At 36.8% G+C, this 12,200-nt stretch overlaps 1 protein-coding gene across 1 annotated transcript in view; it reads right to left on the bottom strand.

Moving 5' to 3' along the window:
* CDH18 (cadherin 18) overlaps positions 1-10,225 on the bottom strand; it is a 231,269-nt gene extending 221,044 nt beyond the window's left edge. Inside the window, exon 1 of the mRNA XM_058177902.1 lies at positions 9,785-10,225. Within this exon, the coding sequence (XP_058033885.1) occupies positions 9,785-10,012 (228 nt within the window). The 5' untranslated portion in view covers positions 10,013-10,225. The remainder of the gene's footprint in view (positions 1-9,784) is intronic.
* Between the last annotated feature and the right edge of the window lie 1,975 nt (positions 10,226-12,200).

Raw genomic sequence — 12,200 nt, 5'->3', positions numbered from 1 at the left:
GCTGTAGCCACAATTGCTTTCCTTTTTAAAGTATGAGAGCCTACTGCCATTATAACATTAGGTAAAAGGTAAAGGTTCCCCTCGCACATATATGCTAGTCGTTGCCGACTCTAGGGGGCGGTGCTCATCTGTGTTTCAAAACCGAAGAGCCAGCCCTGTCCGAAGACGTCTCCGTGGTCATGTGGCCGGCATGACTTAACGCCAAAGGCATACGGAATGCTGTTACCTTCCCACCAAAGGCGGTCCCTATTTTTTCTACTCGCATTTTTACATGCTTTCAAAACTGCTAGGTTGGCAGAAGCTGGGACAAGTAACAGGAGCTCACCCCGTTACACGGCAGCACTAGGGATTCGAGTCACTGAGCTGCCAACCTTTTGATCAACAAGCTCAACGTCCTAGCCCCTGAGCCACCGCATCCCTATATTATAACATTACTTTGCCTAAAAAACAAAGATCTATCCAGTGGTGAAATCTCAACCGTTTACTACTGGTTTGCTGGCTACATATGCGCACTGCACACAAGCATGTGCAGTGTGCACCATGCACCAAATGCAAGGTGCGCGTACATGTGCAGTGCACACCAAAAGGAGGCACGGGGTAAGTAGAACAGCGTGGCGGGGGGGGGGGGTTGATCAGCTGTGGCACACTTTTTTTTAATTTTTAAAAGCATTTATTTTACAACCTATTCAACCTAATAGGTTGTAAAAATGCTTTTAAAAGTAAAAAAAGAGGCTCTGACGATCTCACGGCTCAACTGTGATCGTCAGAACCTTTCTTTTTACCTTTTAAAAGCATTTTTTAAAAGAAGCAGCAAGCAGAGAAGCAGGCGACTGGGCATTGGGGGGGCATGGGGGGGCAGGAATTTTTCCTACCGGTTCTCTGAACCACCCACCGCCATCGCTACCAGATCAGGCGATCCGGTCCAAACCGGGAGCATTTCACCCCTGGGTCTATCCCTTTAGTTTAGTATAAAGCCCAGACAAAACAGGATTAAACACAAAGGAAAAATCTTTAATCGCCACATTTACTATATATATTTGTCTATCCAAGCAGTTGCTGAAGATTTTAAATATATGAAGAGGATTTTTTAAAAAAAGTGTTATGCAAGTACTATTAAGTTTCTAAATATTAGCCTGTCTAGCCATGCCCCTTTCCGAAGGCACAGAAATCAGGTTGCAAACTAATCTTGTTTCTTTCCTTTTGATTTTATATCTTGATTTCATCAACAATTCTACAGTTGCAGAAATGGTGGAACAATCCATGCAGCTGATCACTTGAAGGGGAGTACAAGTATTGCAACTGAACCTGAGACACACTTGAGGTAAAATCTAGAAAAGAGAACAGGTCACTTCTTGTTCTCTCTTTGTTAAGTTTTGTTCATAGCAAGCCCTTTTTCCATGGTTGCATGAAAATAATTCTGTCAGGTTTAAAAGAGGAGCTCCATTCCCACTCCCCTCACACCTTACCTCAAACAGAAGGTAAGATACTGTCAGGCCTGGAAACCATATTAAACTTTAGGTTTCCAGACGCTGCCACATTTTTATCTTGAGGGGAGGAGGGGGGGTTGAGGGGTATGGTAACATTCTTCCAGCGGTCAAGGTCGGATGGTGTTCACGTCTGCAGGAAGAGTGGCAAGAAGTTACTCGAATGAACTGGAAGAACGTGGGACCGTGTGATCGTCAGAGGGGTCAGGGGGGTGGGACTATTGGGGTTTGTATAACTGGGGAAACGAATCCGGAACTTCAGTTTTGGGAATTGCACTCATCGTGTGCCAGTCTCCTCATGCTAGTAAAGGACTTTGAGAAAAAGAAAAGATGCCTCCGAATCTCTTTTACGCAGAAGAGGTATTTCTGGAACCATGACAGATACATTTTTAAAGCACATTTATTTATTTATTTATTTTATTTATTTTATTAGATTTCTAGACCGCCCTTCTCCCGAAGGACTCAGGGCGGTGTACAGCCAAGATAAAAATAAACAATGTACAATTAAAAACTAAATTAAAAAACTTATTATACTATTGAGCCGAAAAAATTAAAAAATTTAAAATATAAAAACCCCAATTTAAAACTTAAATAAAATTTAAATTCAAAATCTAAACAAATTAAGAAAGCCCCGTGCGAACAAACAAATATGTTTTCAATTCGTGGCGAAAGGTCCGAAGGTCAGGTATTTGGCGTAAACCAGGGGGAAGTTCATTCCAAAGAGTAGGAGCCGCCACAGAGAAGGATCTTCCCCTGGGGGCCGCCAGACGACATTGTTTGGCGGACGGAACCCTGAGAAGTCCCTCTCTGTGCGAGCGTATGGGTCGGTGGGAGGCATGAGGTAACAGCAGGCGGTCCCGTAAGTACCCAGGCCCCAAGCCATGGAGCGCTTTAAAGGTGGTAACCAAAACCTTGAAATGCACCCGAAAGGCAACAGGTAGCCAGTGCAGTCTGCGCAGGAGAGGTGTTACATGGGAGCTACGTGGAACTCCCTCTATCACCCGCGCAGTTGCATTCTGGACCAACTGAAGCCTCCGAGTGCATCTCAAGGGGAACCCCATGTAGAGAGCATTGCAATAATCCAGGCGAGAGGTAACGAGAGCATGAGTGACTGTGCATAAGGCATCCCGATCAAGGAAGGGGCGCAACTGGCGAACCAGGCGAACCTGATAAAAAGCTCTCCTGGAGACGGCCGTCAGGTGATCTTCAAAAGACAGACAGCCACCAAATGATCTTCAAACGATAGCCGTGCATCCAGGAGAACACCCAAGTTGCACATCATATATGTGCACATTTATTCTCAGAAACTTCCAAAATCTGTAATTATGTATAAATTGTAGAGGGATAATATGCTTTCAAAGGAAAGCCAGTGATTTTTACATAACAACAACTCAGGACATGTTAGGTCTCTTATTTAGTCCAATAAGACCTAAGTTTTTCCTCTTTGGGAAAAAGCAGCTGAGTTTAGAGCAAATAAAAATCATAGTGTGACTTTTCACCACTCTCTCTGGAATTTGTTATACACAGGCCCTTAAGGACACATCTGGGCAAGTTCTTGAAAAACAATAGCAAAGTCAACTCACAGGACAGATACATGATCTGATAACAAACCCAGCTCATAGATCTGTTCTAGATTTAAGGATTGGTTAAATCCTAGACAGATATTTGCATTGGTTTATATCTGTTATTTTTATTTCACAGTGTTTTGAAACTTTAAATCCTTTTTAAGACCCCCCCCCATTATTACCAAATAGATTTTGAACCAATTATTCAGCACTTATTGATTAGAAATACTTATTTTCAAAATAACAAAATCTGACAGTATAAAATTATGCATTAAATCATGTCACAGTTGTGGACTATCCCAAATGTCAGGAAGTAGTAAGCACTCATAAAATATTGCATTTTCTTTTCATTATCACATTGTGTCCCTAAAAGCCTATTTTTCATTTTTCCTGTCCCACTAAAACACAGAGAATATGTAATTCCATATTTTCTGTTTCCTCCACACCTTTTTCCTGGAAAATATATTCAAAATCATTGTGTCAACACATGCTTCTGAACAAATCCTTAAACTTAACAGTGTTTTGAACAGAAATATGAGATGCTGGTTTGCATATTTACAGTAAAATCAACCACAGAAACACGTTGTTGTTGTTTTTTGCTGTCTGTTTATGAGAATATGTAAAATAATTCTGCTTGTTGCAAAGATTTAAGTTTGAAAGTGGATGTAACAGATATGCATATGCATCAAATCTATAACATATTAATAGTGACAAAGAATAGATCAGGAAGATTACACAGGTGTTTCCTATGTCTTTTAGGCTATTGAACCTGTTAAATAAAAATAAATAAATAAATCCCAAAAGCCATGACCAAAACCTTGAAATGCACCCGAAAGGCAACAGGTAGCCAGTGCAGTCTGCGCAGGAGAGGTGTTACATGGGAGCTACGTGGAACTCCCTCTATCACCCGCGCAGTTGCATTCTGGACCAACTGAAGCCTCCGAGTGCATCTCAAGGGGAACCCCATGTAGAGAGCATTGCAATAATCCAGGCGAGAGGTAACGAGAGCATGAGTGACTGTGCATAAGGCATCCCGATCAAGGAAGGGGCGCAACTGGCGAACCAGGCGAACCTGATAAAAAGCTCTCCTGGAGACGGCCGTCAGGTGATCTTCAAAAGACAGACAGCCACCAAATGATCTTCAAACGATAGCCGTGCATCCAGGAGAACACCCAAGTTGCACATCATATATGTGCACATTTATTCTCAGAAACTTCCAAAATCTGTAATTATGTATAAATTGTAGAGGGATAATATGCTTTCAAAGGAAAGCCAGTGATTTTTAGATAACAACAACTCAGAACAGGTTAGGTCTCTTATTTAGTCCAATAAGACCTAAGTTTTTCCTCTTTGGGAAAAAGCAGCTGACTTTAGAGCAAATAAAAATCATAAAAATCATTTCCCCACTCTCTTTCTCTGGAATTTGTTATACACAGGCCCTTAAGGACACATCTGGGCAAGTTCTTGAAAAACAATAGCAAAGTCAACTCACAGGACAGATACATGATCTGATAACAAACCCAGCTCATAGATCTGTTCTAGATTTAAGGATTGGTTAAATCCTAGACAGATATTTGCATTGGTTTATATCTGTTATTTTTATTTCACAGTGTTTTGAAACTTTAAATCCTTTTTAAGCCCCCCCCCCCAATTATTACCAAATAGATTTTGAACCAATTATTCAGCACTTATTGATTAGAAATACTTATTTTCAAAATAACAAAATCTGACAGTATAAAATTATGCATTAAATCATGTCAGAGTTGTGGATTATCCCAAATGTCAGGAAGTAGTAAGCACTCATAAAATATTGCATTTTCTTTTCATTATCACATTGTGTCCCTAAAAGCCTATTTTTCATTTTTCCTGTCCCACTAAAACACAGAGAATATGTAATTCCATATTTTCTGTTTCCTCCACACCTTTTTCCTGGAAAATATATTCAAAATCATTGTGTCAACACATGCTTATGAACAAATCCTTAAACTTAACAGTGTTTTGAACAGAAATATGAGATGCTGGTTTGCATATTTACAGTATAATCAACCACAGAAACACTTTTTTTTTTTGCTGTCTGTTTATGAGAATATGTAAAATAATTCTGCTTGTTGCAAAGATTTAAGCTTGAAAGTGGATGTAACAAATATGCATATGCAACAAATCTATAACATATTAATAGTGACAAAGAATAGATCAGGAAGATAACACAGGTGTTTCCTATGTCTTTTAGGCTATTGAACTTGTTAAATAAAAATAAATAAATAAATCCCAAAAGCCATGACCAAAACCTTGAAAGATAAAGCTTTAGTGGCTGGGTGCAATCCCAGAAATTCTTGCAGAAGCCTAGGATTCCTTAAAACATGATTTAAAAATGGATGAGGTAAGGGACTGACTACAATGGTGAAACAGAGCAAACAAAAATTAAAGGCAACTACTCATAGATCTTTTGTTTCATGACATATTTCCTGAAAAATAGGAAAAAAAACCCTCTAATTTGCAATAGACAGTCAATAGTTTCATAAATGAGGAGGAACTGAAAGCGTAGCAGCAAGACTGGCTGGAAAATAGTGGGCTCTGACAAATCTCATGAAAATCCAGACAGACAAACTGCTGTCGGTGGAAGTCTTTGGACTGGAACCATCTTGTAGGGATGGTGAAGAAGGAGAGGCACCTTGGACAACCAAGAGGAACAGGCAAGTTTCTCAAAAGGTCTGAGACAGCTCTTAAAACTGGTGGTGGGGCTGGCGGCCATTAAAATGATTGCTCTGAAGCTGGGACAACTGGACTAAGATTTTATGCAGGAATGATGTTTGAATGGAGTATTGGTACCGGGTGAGTGATTGGCCAACTCACAGGTAAAAACGGAATTTTTAAAAAACCTTAAAAGAAGTCCTGGCCTGGAAATAAGCAGCTAATTGGCATTTGGGAATTTAATGGAGGGAGAAGAACAAAGAGGAAGTTAAAGGTCTAAAGCCCAAAAAACAAAACTTTCTATCTGGACTTAAAACTGGACTTGGAGAAATTAAAAATAATACTGGAAAAAGAAAACCAAGGGGAAACACTTTTTAATGAAGATTTGAATTATTTTTGATAGTTTTGATATTGGAAGGAAGAACAAAGAGGAAGCTAAAATATTAAAGCACAAGAAAGAAAATTTTACAATTGGATTTAAAATGGAATTTGGAGAAATTAAAACAATAAAAGAAAAAGAAATTGAAGAAAAACTATTTTTTACGTGGATTTAAAATATTTTTGTACACATGTTACTTTGTTCTCTTGGGAATTGTGGATTAGAGAGAGACATATACTGGTGGAAAGAAAGCAGTACAACAATTGTTTTGAAAATTGAAGGAACAGCAATGACCTTGACTACTGTGAGGAACTTTAAGGAGTATTTGTTTCTTTTTAAACACCTGAGTCTCAACTTGAAAGGAGGTGAAAAACAACAAAGCTTTAAAATTGGAGTGGACTACATAAATATTTGAACTGGATATTATTTGGAAATAAAAAAATAAGACAATGTGGACTTGAATTAAACACAAATTAAAATATTTTTAAAAAATTGAATTGACAATATGGAGCATTGGGAGTTTGAGGAATTAATGGAGATGCTTAAAAATGTGTGAGAAGCATTCAAGGGTAATAAAGAAGCAGATGCCTGGTTAGAATACACAAAAAAGGAAAAAGAGAATATGAATGAGAAGCAAGAATACAATGTTGAAGGGAAAATAATTGAAGATAAAAAAATAGATAATTACACTGGGATTGACAGTGACAAAAAAAAGAATGGATGGGGGGAATATCCCACAAAAAAGAAGGGAAGAGAAGGAAATGGAAAAATACTGGGTAAAAACAGGGGGAAAATCATGAGAGTAACAGTCTTAAAAGTTAGAGAAAGGATTCAGGGGAAAAGATAAAATAAATATAAAAAGAAAAAGAAAAGAGAATGGGATAAAGGGAGGAGAATATTAAGAAGTGGAATTTTGGAGAGACCAAAAGAAAATGGTTAAAAGGGGAAGAATAGTGGAGAGAAAGAAGTGAAATAAAGCATATATTAGTTGTTTTAAAGGAACTGTGTTAATAGTAGAAATTGTATATAAGAAGCAAAAAAGATGAAGTATATTGTTTATTGTAAAATGGATCAGCAGATGTAATATGAAATGTAATCTGGTTTAACTATGAAAATAACTGAAATTAAGAATATTAATTATTGTAGGTAAGAAATAAATATGATACATATTTTTTAATGTAAAATGGATTAGCAGATGAAATATGAAATGGTAATTGGCTTAATTATGAACAAATGAAAGCAAGAGATAAAATTGAAATGTTAAAAAGTGTGATGACGATTTAGGAAACACATTGTAAATGATGAAATAAAATAATTAATGGATGTTAGAATAAGAAATTAGGAATTAAGGAAAATAAGACATGAAAGGTTAATTAAGTTAAAAGATTTCAATGAAAGAATGGAATAAGATGAAATACATTGTTAACAGCAAAAAATGTGATGGGGATTTTGAGAAACATAATAAATGGAGAAAAAATCAGGGTTGCTTGGATACCATTTTGGAAAATATTGAATTGAAAATGAATACAACAATGGAGAGAGAATGGAAAGAGGAGTAGAGGGATAAATAGGATGGGAGAAGAGAGGAAGGAGAAAGGAACAGAAAAAGGGAAAAGGAGAGAAAGAAAGGGAGGGGAAAATAGGTGTAGGAGACAAGGTCAGAAAGGGAGGAAGAAGGGAGGAGTGGGGGAAAGGAAGGGGAAGGAGAGGAGAGGAAGGAGAGGAGAAAAGAAGAAAGTAGAAGTGGATAGAAGAAGGGAGGGAAGGGAAAGAGAGGAGAAGGAGAAGAAGGATTGTTGTAAAATAAGGGAGATGGAATGGTAGAAGAGCAACCCCAAGTATACTCAAACTTTTTAGGATGAAGAATGAACTAATATGAAAGTTAAAAGAGAATATGTTTGATTAACAATGGATAAGATAAGATAATTAATTGAAACAATGTTAAGAAATTAGGATTTGAAGGGCGGATGGTGATACTCTTTATATGATAAGTATAGAAGGTATTAAGACAAGATAAAAAAGCAGGGAAAAGAATATTTTGTCAGAAATTGAAATATGTAAATTGTATTTGGATGTGACAAGTTGTATAAGATATGACCCGGTCAATACTCTGTTCATAAAATACGTATGTGAAAGAAAAATCAATAAAACATGTTTTAAAAAAATAGTTTCATATATGCAAACTGCATTTCCTTTCTTTTATGTATGTACACAACAGAGCTCCCTGAAAATAACAGGAACACACAGAAATACACACAGAAACATGCACCCAAACACAGCATTCTTATTACTTAAACATACATGTTAGATATAATATATCTAAATATATATTATAAAACATATATCTTTTAAATATATTTTACACTATATATTAGAGCAGGCCAAGTTTCATAATAATTACATCATTCACCCTCATTGAATGGTACTAAAATATTGTCTCTTATCTTTCACATCATTACCTTACAGAGATTTCCTGACTACTTCTTAATCATGAAGGTCTGGGATTATTCCCAATTCAAAATAAATACAAAACAAATTTGGTAACATGTAAAAAAAGTTGTGTAATTCAGCCAATATTCTAACAGACACCAAGAGTCTCTTTGGACTGTGGCAATACAGAAATACATTAAAAATACATAAGTACGTACATACGTACATACAGACACACACATACACACAAAACCCAGGTAACAGAGTCATATATAAAGATTGCTCTAAAAAATCCAGTGGTTGTCTCATCATGAATTCTATTCTGGATTATAATATTATCCTACTACAGGTTTAAGCCCAGAGTGAAATTCAAATTCATGCAATTCACATTGCTCCTGTATCCGCAACAAACACAAATTCTCTAATATTGCATTGCTAGAATTTATCCTCATATTAGGAATAACTGGCTGTTTATAAGGAAACATTCCACAATTAAGTGAGATGTTCTTTCTAGAAATAGTTTCTGTGGAATGTCAAAGTACTTCAGTGAATTTACCAAATATAGCAATAGTAACAGCACTTAGATGGGATGTGGTGGCTCAATGGCTAAGATGCTGAGCTTGTTGATCGAGAGATCATCAGTTCAGCGGTTCGAATCCCTAGTGACGCATAATGGGGTGAGCTCCCGGTACTTCTCCCAGCTTCTACCAACCTAACAGTTCAAAAGCTTGTAAAAAATGCTAGTAGAAAAATAGGGACCACCTTTGGTGGGAAAGGAACAGCGTTCCGTGCGTCTTTGGTGTTTAGTCATTCCGGCCACATGACCACAGAGACGTCTTCGGACAGTGCTGGCTCTTTGGCTTTGAAACAGATGAACACCGCCCCCTAGAGTCAGGAACAACTAGCACATATGTCTGAGGGGAACCTTTACCCTTTAATAGCACTTAGACTTATATACCATTTCACAATGCTTTACAGCCCTCTCTAAGTGGTTTACAGAGTCAGCATATTGCCCCCATCAATCTGGGTCCTCATTGTACCAACCTTGGAAGGATGGAAGGCTGAGTCAACCTTGAGTCGGTGAGACTCAAACTGCTGAACTGCTGGCAGCCGACAGTCAGCAGAATTGCATTCTAATTACTGCGCCACCATGGCTCTTGTATAACATTTGGCCTTGAAGAGGTTTGGTTAATTGTGACACAGAAGGCATTTGTAGAACACTAAGGAGATATTACCTTTCCAACATATTGTGGATCCGGTCCCATGTGCTCTTCTAAAACAAAGAACTGGTTCCATACCCATCCACGTTTGGGGCGATGGTGGACTTCTGTTTCCCCCTCTATATGTTTGGTTTGATTTCTAGTCACCTTAATGGATCCATGATGTGCAGTTCCATAACACCTCTGCACAAAACAGAGACAAACTAGGACTGGACAGATGCAAGATGTGCTCGTAATTTTCATTGTAGGATCACTTTCCAATTCAAAGTGCTTCTTTCTCCGTTGTCCACTTTCTCTTTCCCACTATAATCCGTTAATAATCTCCCATGGATGAAGGGAATAACTGATTTAAAAAAACAGTCCATAAAGTTTTTTTTAGTTTGTCCATGATTCAGTTGCCCATTGGTCTGTTCACATCATGAAAAGCCAAGTGAAGAAACTGCTGACATTGGTGATCTTCACAACCGATTGTTGAAGCCACACATTTTATACCTAGTGGGGAAAAAAAATAACATTACGTATTACCAAGAACCAAAGTCTCAGTTTTCTACTTTGAATAATGAGCATTTATCTTACAATATTAGACGGTTATGCCAAGGAAGTATCCCACAGAAACTTTCTGAAAGAATGAACTTGTGAATAGGGTGGAGATGTATACATATATATATATTTATGCATTTAAAATTAGTATTGTGTATCAAGATGAATAGAATCAAGAGAACAAAACTACAATGAGTATAAAGCCCCCATATACAAATTTATTTTATTTATGAAGGTTTACCAGTCACTAAAAAGTCAGGTAACAAAATTTCCATTCATGTTTGTTTGTTTGTTTAATTTATTTTGGGAAGTTAGCTTTTATACTCAAGCCTCTATAAGTAGTTTTTGTCATTCCAGCTCAAGACAGATTATGAGAAGCAAGAAAACTGTAAAAACAGTGCTATATGCATTTCTTTTGGAAAATACAGAACTTTCCACATTACTGGGCAACACATAAAGACAACTGTTAAAACAGCACTTGGATAATAACTCCTAGGGCATGGCACAGCACTTTTTGAGCCAACTGATTCTAATTTGCACTTCCCAAATTAGTGTGAACTGGAATTCATTTACCCCCTTCTCTAATATACACTTATTCTAACGTTTTTAGAGCAGTCAAGAAGATTGAATATTAAAAAAAAGCACACACACGTGTGTGTGTGTGTGTGTGTGTGTGTGTGTGTGTGTATGAAATAAATACAAATCTTATGCCTTTTTAAAGTCTGCAAAAGTAAGTGGGTATTTGATATGATGGGCTAAAGACATAAAACTCTAAAACAGACTGATTTTAGACTTACCAGGACACTCCTAATCATTCTACAATTCAGCTAACCCCAAAATCTAACAAAACAATTACTACAACTCTCACACACAAACTTTTCATACCCATGAGTACCATTATCTTATGGTAATGTGGCAGGGGAATAAAAATGAATATATATTCAATAGCCAGAAGAGGAAATTTTAAGACACACATCTTAAGGGCACATCTGGGCAAGTTCTTGAAAAACAATAGCAAATTCAAGTCACAGGAAATATGTAGGATCTGATAACAAACCCAGCTCCATGATGGGATATGAATTTTCTTCTATCTTTCTACATATACACTTAAAAATGATAATTCCCACTGGAACAAGCGTCTGTACTCTGTCCAAGTAGACTTCTGTCAGGTGTCATCAGGGCAGAGAGCAAACACCAGTCCAGTCTTTTTCTGTTAATTAAGTAGGGAGCTACCCCCTTGGAGATGCATATATTTTCCAATACAAATGAAGCAATAACAGCAAGATGGCACCATAGCTTTTCTCAAAAGAAAAGAATAAATAATGTGAATATCACTTCATATACAATGCTTCTAGCCTCTACTTTCATTTCTCCTTCCAAAGAATTAATCCTGTTAGATACAGGTCAGTGTTTTACAAGTGCATTGTTCTTTGCTACCTGAAATGCCTAGAAATATACTTGTGTAAGGAATATTGTAAACTATATTATTATTCTTTTGCAGATCTTGTTTTTTCAGAAAACAAAACACAGCATATAGATTTTGATCATGTCAGCTTTTGAAACGTATATTTTTGGTCAATCAGAGGGTTCCTATTGTTCCTTTTCTTTTTCTTTCTTTTTTTTCCTCCACATGGCAATCTAAATATTACTGAACATGTTTCAAAGTGCAATGATCATTTCCAAAAATGCTTTATCAGAGTTCCATTCGCTCTTTTTTTAAAAAAGCAAAATTAGTTGCACAAGATTCATTATTAGACTTCCTATATTTTTCTTATGATTTTTTTTCAATAATTCCTGCTATTCTTAGCCGTACTATTTAAGATGTACTCTTCCTTTTCAATAATCAAGTATATTCTTGAAATATCATTTTACATTCTTTCAAAAACAAATT

This window comes from Ahaetulla prasina, chromosome 3, assembly GCF_028640845.1.
Source record: "Ahaetulla prasina isolate Xishuangbanna chromosome 3, ASM2864084v1, whole genome shotgun sequence".
Classification (NCBI taxonomy): Eukaryota; Metazoa; Chordata; class Lepidosauria; order Squamata; family Colubridae; genus Ahaetulla; species Ahaetulla prasina.
The sequence above is the reverse complement of the archived record's forward strand: the minus strand, read 5'-3'. Positions and strand labels throughout refer to the sequence as shown.